Source organism: Lactuca serriola, chromosome 9 (assembly GCF_051521515.1).
Source record: "Lactuca serriola cultivar US96UC23 chromosome 9, Lser_US96UC23_V15, whole genome shotgun sequence".
Taxonomy (NCBI): domain Eukaryota; kingdom Viridiplantae; phylum Streptophyta; class Magnoliopsida; order Asterales; family Asteraceae; genus Lactuca; species Lactuca serriola.
In genome coordinates this window covers 185,609,400-185,617,294 of record NC_136416.1, presented here as the reverse complement: position 1 = coordinate 185,617,294, position 7,895 = coordinate 185,609,400, and the positions used below count along the sequence as shown (strand labels likewise).

Here is a 7,895-nt window from a genome sequence, read left to right as displayed (position 1 = left end):
CTTTTATATATCTATTTATACTATTTATACGAGGTTTAACTCTAAACAATCTATTCTATAACATTCCACCTCTTTAATTTCATACACTAATATCTTTGCACTTTCCACATCTATCTACTACACTTTTTCATAACTATCGATAGTAGTTTTTATATAATCGGACATCATCGTGTTAATTGTGTAACACTTATATTTATTCATTGGGAAAAGAAAATTCAGAAAATTGATTGTTGACAAAAAAAAAATGGCAATCGTCGTCTCAGCGATGATTATCTTTGTCCGTATTATTGAAGGAACATGCAACTTCTTTCCCTTTGTCGACATTCTTTGATGACTTAATTGTCTTTATTTTAGACAAATATTTGTGGTGCAGATGTAATATATGACAGAATGATTCCCAAATAAAATGAAAAAGCTTTAAGCAACCAAAATTTTGACATTTCAGAAAATTATAAAACTTCGTTGCTCTTCAACGAAATCTTATTTTCTCATACTTTGTACTATTTTCTACAAAGTTTTATTGTAAATTTAACAAATTTCGGCATTTCGCAAATGGTTTACTTAAATTACTAATGTCAGCCTCAATTTACAGAAACCAATATTTGGAATTTCGACGAATTGTGTTTCTAAATAAAAACGAAGAAGTCTAAAATAATTGCATCATGGATGTAAAAGTAAAAGTAAAAGTAAAAAACTAATAATTAACACATCTAAAACTCAAAGGTAAATAATTAACTCATAAAATAAGTAATTAATTAGTACAAAGTTTCTCAACCAACATCTTAAAAACCCAAATTTCAGCTCCGGCTCCGGCTGCCGTGGATCACCTTATGATCCCAACCACTTACTTCCACCTACCTAAATTTCCCACCAATTGCCCCCCATCACTATTTGTTTTCCATCTATACACTACCAATCTCAAACCAAATTACCAAAACACCCTCCTCTCTTCCCCTCCTCCTCCTCCACCACCTCCATTGCCGCCTTCAAAAGTTGCTCCGGTGTAGCCGCTGGGTCAAGATCCCAACACCCATCCGGTAAATTCAAAGCTTGACCTTTCAACAAACAAGCCGGAACTTGATGTGAAAATTTCATCATTTCTTTTTTAGAAATCAAATTCTTTGTGGGACCCCTTTGATACACAGTTTTATAACCTTGTAATTTAACCAATGGTGTCACACAAACTCCAACCTTATCGGAGTAATCATCAACCACCTCCACCATCTCATACTGCCGCCTCGCTTTCGCGGTTTTCCGGGACCAATTCCGGTACACCGCCCACACGTCGCCTCGTTTCGGGTACACCGTAATACATCCGCCTCTACCGGTTTTCTCCCGCCCCAATAGATGAGAAAAGATGTTGACTTGGTCAACGATGTCGGAATGGGAAACACGGAAGCTTCCACAGGATTTCGAGATTCCGGAGTTTGCGGATTCCGGTTCCGGTTTTGAGTTTAAGTAGGTGATGTGGACTTGAAACGGTTTCACGGAGATGACTTGGCGGATTATACAGTATAGACGCGGCATTCCGTCTTCTTCGTCGTATATCGCCCATATTTGTTTTGGTTTGAAAACTTCTTCGGATCTATCCATGTCAAAATCATGGAAATCCGGGTCCGGAACCGTAATCGGAATCGGAACCGGAACCGGAATCGAATTACTTTTTTTCAATGTCTTTCCATTCTTTTCGGTCTTCAAACCGGATTCCAGTTTCATTTCCTTCAACTTATCGCGGATTACCGTTCTTGCTTTTTCAATCAACATCTTTCTCGCATCAAACGCCGGTGCAAACGAGTATTGCCTCGTCGGAATGTCACCACACTCGGAATCTCTGATTCCGGTTTCCCCGATTCCATTCCGGGGTCCGTCTCCGGTTTCTATCTTTCGTTTCTTCGGAGGCCTACCTAACTTCGTCTCGTTCCCTCTCGTCTGTTGTTTTTCATTCCCTTTTGATTTACCGATGGATTTGGAAGGTAAACCGTTGGTATTGGGATTCGGATTCGGATCGGAATATCCATTCCCATTCCATTGGAATGACACATTCCCGTTGTACTCATACCCGTTTCCAAAACAAACGGATGTGCTTGGTACATAAGTGGTGGCGTATCCATTTTCAGATGAATATGACCATGGAGTATAAGTCACAGGAGCTGTTCCCGTTTCAACAGCAACAAAAACACCTCGACAATTTTTACATGAAAGTCTTTTGTTCACGTATTTTCTTAAATATTCATATTGGACACGACATGAAGTGCAAACAGTCCAAAAAGTGTCAAGTGTTGTTGTGTTATTGACAGATGAATGAAGTGAAGCCAATAAGTGTTTATTTCTTTTAAGATCATACGCGTGTCTTTTCACATTATCAGATAACACAGCCCATGCTTCTGAAACAAGCTTAAAAGCTTCATCAGCTCCTACTGTTTTGTTTTTGTCAGGGTGAAGAAGAACAGCCATCTTTTTGTACCTTTTTTTAAGAACTGATTTGTCTGCAGATGGATCTAATCCGAAAATGGAGTAGAAATCAATTTCACGGTTGATTTTGGTCTCTGTTGCTGCGTATATTTCAAATGTAGCCACCATTTGAGCTATTCCTTCAAGTTGAGGGCATAAAGATTGAGCTCTTAAAGCAAACTGTTTTGCACCTGTGAAATCTTTTACTGTGAATAGCTTTTCTGCATTCTCTTTAGCTCTAAGAGCTTCTTCTATTGTTGGGTCCATTTTGAAAAATGTTTTCAGCCCTACAAGACAATTGAATTACTGTTTCATGATCCACCATGTCTAGAAAATGTAAATTACAAAAAAAAAAAAAAAAACTCTCAGATGCATGCATTCAAATTGGAACTAGAGAAACAGGAATTGAAGCAGGTAGCATAAAACTACAAACGCATAACACGTTTGCAAAAGAAATAATAAAAAATGACACATTTTAGTCTCGTGTTTATGATGACTTCGATTTGTCGTCCTTCAAATTTGCGTAATTTACGAAATGAAGCGGATAATTAACCAAGATTGGATCAAAAATTACTCATTCGCATGATTAATCTACAACCAAATTTCAATAACAAGTTAATTAGAAGCTTAATTACAAAACCCCTAACTAATTTCCCCCAAATTAAACTCAATTACCAGTTCAGGAAAGTTCATCTAGGTCAACACGATTTCAAAATTATCTCTAATTGATAATCAAACGAATTAACACAAAAAAGCAACCAAATTGAACATAATCGTTGACGAAACAGTAAGATCTCACTTCCGATGAGCTAAATAACAGATTTTAACACAGCGAAAACCCTAAATTATTGAATTAGTCGAACATCATACAGTATCTAAACACGAAATTAAAGTGAAACTTACTTGAATCTGCATCAAACAGCAACTAAACAGCAACTAGATCTCAAATCCGTTAGCGGATTCGTGTTGGTCTGCTTCAGATCTACGATCAACGGAAGGAGCTTAACTTTTGTAAATTTAGGAAAAGTGAAAAATAAAAAATAAAACTTAACCTTTAAATAAATATAAATATACCTTGTAATTATTTATACTAAAATAAATATTATTGGGTAGATTTCATAATTAAAAACCCGAAAATAAAAGCAAATTGTGGAATTCCGGCAATCGACGGGAGGATTTGGCAATTCCGACAAGTCGCCGATCACATGGACTATTCAAAATAAAAATTAAAAATATTGAAATGTAAAATACGTGAATAATACATGTTTTAATTGGATACAAATAACGAATGAACCATTTTTTCATATCTAAAATATGATAACATTTTAATATAAAATTATATATTAAAGTTTTTGACCTCCTAGACAAAGTTGATAAATTTATCTTACTTTATAAATTTACACACATTAAATAATCATCTGATGAATTGAATAACGAGTTAAAAAAAATAAGGTAAAATAAGGCTAATTATTGTACCTGTGCTTTTTTTTTTTTAATTATTATTAGTCTAATTTTTCTTTTCAATTTTTTTTGTTAGTTTTATTAAGCTATTATTGTGTGTGTTTTTTTTTAATTTAATCACTTAAAGTTTTTATTTAGAAAAAAAGGAAAAACTAAATACATAAAACTTTTAATTTTATAAGTCATTATAGTTTAAATTCGTTCGATTTAACAATTAAAACTTTTAATCCAAAAAAAAATCAGTTAGAAAAATTATTCTACATTTTATTTTGTAATTCATTACCATAAAAAACTTACAATAGTTATTTAAAAAAATAAACTTTAATGATTAAACAAAAAAATATATACAAGGGATTTTTGTAAAATTTGCCCTGAAAATATATAATCTGAAACATTAGATTGTTTGAAGTTGAATTTTCTAGAATATCATGCGGACAAAAAAAATGGTTTTAGAAATTATAGTAACATCTAATTACAACAATTCCATATACTAAAAACATACTTTGATTTCCTAATTAATCTTTTGGTAACACATGAAATGAGAATCATGAAAATATTTAAATAAGTTGCGTATACATGTAAATAATATCTCAACTCAAGAAATGTATCTTTCCAATTTGGAGTCCGTCAATGTTACGATGATCTTACATTTTTGTACGCGGACTCCAACTTTTAATGTTCTCAAACCTAATTAACATGTTGCATCACGTGGAAATTTTCTTTTCAAATGTTGCACCGATAGTAGTTTACTAGTTTGACATGAGATTCAACTCCCAACCATGGTAAGCATCACAAATATCATAACTCATCCGCATAATTTGACATTATGGATGCAAAGAAGCAAAACTACTTGTGAGTTATTTGGGACCGACTTATTAAAAACTTAACTCGAAATCGATTTTAAACGAGCCCGAGTTAAACTCGAACTTAATATTAAGCTCGTTTATTAAATGAGCTCGAGCTCGAGCCTATGTCACTAAACTCGATTAGGTTTGTAATCCTAAACGAGGCTATATATAATATATATATTTTTTATAATTTTTATATATTAAAGTAAAAACTATTTGGGGAATTAGGGATTTAGGGTATTAATAAATGAGATTCATGACGAGCTTGAAACCGAGTTTAAGCTTATTAAGGAACGTTAGACAAAAAACGAGTTGAGGTCATGCCTGAGCCGAACTTGCATAACTTTTTACGAGTTTGAGTCGAGCTTAGTACAAGAAAGCTCGAATCGAGTCGAGCTCGAGCCCGAGTCTCGTATAACTTAAATGAGCCTGAGCTGAGCCTAACTAGACTCAGACTTGAGCTCGGCTCAACTTGTTTGCAACCCTATTTGACACGAAATCCAACTCTTGGTCCAAATAAGTATCATAACCTATCTCGATAATATTAAAGGTGAAATGGGCAAAATGATTGGATCACAAGACATACATAGAATAGTATGATGAAAAACTTAGCTCACAATGAATATCAGATGAAAAAAAGAGTAATTTTCATTCGACCAAGGTTTATAAAACACCTATCGGTGAAGAAATATGTGTGGTTTTTGACGAGTTGAAGTTTTTTATTGGATACGAGTACCAATTGAAAATGACACTAATATTTAAAGAATGGAACATCACAAATAGGAATTTGTGGATGGGTGGTGAGATTGGTGTGTGATAGTGACCGCTGACAATGTAAATGGGAGTCGGTGGATAGACAAAAGACTGGACGGTGGGAGGCGATGGTGTTGTTGGGTATGGAGGAACAAGGAGAAAGAGATGAAGGAGCATGGGGCGCTCATGATGAAACAATGAGGCGAGGGTTATACGTAGACCTGAAAATTCAAGACACAAATACATAAATCGTGTGCGACACAACGTGACACGAATACACGACGTTATTACATCTTGAAAATGGTGATAAAACATATTTCTCTTTGTGTATCCGTGTCGTGTGTCAAAATCATGTCTGACACATGAAAACAACACAAATACATCAATTGCCATGACTCCGCAGTGGGTCTCAATATTAGAACAATCTAATCTTTTTGGAACTGTTAGCGGAACAATCTTGTCTTTTTTCATACCAGTTTTTGCTCGATCGGTCTTTATAGAACCAATTTCGGTCTTTTCTGTTTGGTCAAGTCGCCTTTACATTAACATTTTTTAAAAATGATACGTTAAATTTTTATGAAAGAAATAAGAAAAAAAAGTTGGATAATGCATGATTAGTAATATGTGATTAACAAAAAAAAAAGAAGGATATGCATATAAACATGGGCGGTCTGTGTTTTTGAGATTAGACCGGTTATTTTTCGATCCAATCTTATTCTCGATCGTTTTGGTTTCAATATTCATTAAGACATGTAAAAAATCATTCTTTTTTTTTATGTTTACCAGAAAACCAACTTTTTTAAATTAGACAAAAAAAACACAATAAATATTCGTCATTTCAAAAAAATTCTTAATCTTTATTTTTTACAATCTCAATTATAAATTTTAAAGACTTTCAGCAAGGTTTTCAATTTTCAATTCATAAAGACCACAAATATAACAAAGCTCTCATAAAATTAGTATGTGGTCTTTTTCTAACCCAAAAGGCAAAAAGACCAATCCTATTATCTCGACTAAAATTTTGTATTTATCATTTGTTGAAATCAAACATGCCTAACTATTCCATACTAAAATCCATGTAAGTGATAGGCCCAACCTGTAATAACTAACAAGCCTGTAAGCCCAAAATATGTAGGTATTCAATATTCATCCGCCCAAAACGCCTTTATAAACCAACGTTTACAGCTAGGGTTTCTCATCTCACATGGCGCTCTGATTTCTACGAATCCTTTTCCTCGAAATCGAGCATTAGTTGTATCTAAGTAATATCTTCATCTGTTTGATTTATCATTCAACAAGTATAGCTGCATTGTACCAAGAATGAGGTCGATTGATACCTTTTTCTTGATTGCCAAATCGGCTGTAGCTAAATTCATTCTGAAGTTTTACTGGCCGGTTGTCGTTAATCTCAGTCGATAAATCTGCTTACCGAACTTCATATATTCTTTCAAAATCGATTTTTGAATTTCATTTCGTTTTTTGATTGATCTTTGAAAAATCGCAGAAGAGTTGTTTGATCGAAAATGGCGTTTTATTTTGTCCTTTTTGATGATCTCTTCTGTTATATAAAAAGAGCGATCGCGTCACTTTCCAGGCAATATGCTTCGAACTCACCAGCTCTTTGCGTCTAACGGTGACTACATTGTTAATTAATTAAATCTCAGAGATTATAAGATATTGTTACTTTATTTAACTACTATAATTGTTTTTCTGATTTTTATTTTGATAAAATACAAAATAGTTTTATGTTATCTGTTATTCGATTAACAATTATGAATTTATTTTCAATAACAAGAGTGACAAAGTCTTGCAATAGATTGTAAATCGCTACACAAGTACTCTTAAATCATTTACGTAATAATGGTCTTGAATTTATACGAATGATAATAAATCTGAACTAATAATTGAAGTAGTTTGTAAAATTAAGAAGCGAGATATTTGCTATTTACGACTTCCTTCTGTGCAATTTACGACTTCCTTCTGTGCAATAGATCTTCCATCAAAGAAAAAACTTAAGGTACCATGTCATTTATGGTTTCACGTTTCCACTGAAACAGAGAGATCGATAGAGGGGAAAGAAACATAAAATACAATTTTTTTGTGCTTGTCTGTTCGATTGTTGCTAACGAAGAAGGTTGATGAAGGAAGGGATCGAGAAATAGAGATTAAGAGGAGAATGAAGGAAATCATGTTATATGTTACTATATTCGTTTACTATAAAAACAGTGTGAAAGCACATGACCAAGCGTGTAATTTATTGTAATTTGTTCTCTTTTTGTTTATTGTAAAAACAGTAACAAAGCTGTGAAAGCACATGGATCAAGCGTGTGATTTACTCAATAGTCAATGTTATATTTTACTATATTTGTTTGAAAGAGGCGG

At 33.5% G+C, this 7,895-nt stretch overlaps 1 protein-coding gene and 1 non-coding gene across 3 annotated transcripts; one reads left to right on the top strand and one right to left on the bottom strand.

Annotated features, from left to right (window-relative positions):
- Positions 1–701: 701 nt before the first annotated feature.
- LOC145073583 (uncharacterized) lies at positions 702–3,713 on the bottom strand. 2 transcript variants are annotated; one of them, XM_079020127.1, is made up of 3 exons: positions 3,526–3,713; positions 3,355–3,433; positions 702–2,738 (listed from the first exon to the last, which is right to left on the bottom strand). In XM_079020127.1, exon 3 carries the CDS (start codon positions 2,716–2,718, stop codon positions 919–921), a length of 1,800 nt encoding a protein of 599 aa, XP_078876253.1. In that variant the 5' UTR covers positions 2,719–2,738; positions 3,355–3,433; positions 3,526–3,713; the 3' UTR covers positions 702–918. The 2 variants fall into 2 exon arrangements, with proteins under 2 accessions (XP_078876253.1, XP_078876252.1); XM_079020126.1 differs by lacking the exon at positions 3,526–3,713 and having other exon boundaries at positions 3,355–3,511.
- A 3,157-nt stretch (positions 3,714–6,870) lies between these two features.
- LOC145077338 (small nucleolar RNA snoR109) lies at positions 6,871–6,958 on the top strand. The gene has a single exon (XR_013693119.1). It is a non-coding gene; the product is annotated as a small nucleolar RNA snoR109 (small nucleolar RNA).
- Positions 6,959–7,895: the final 937 nt, after the last annotated feature.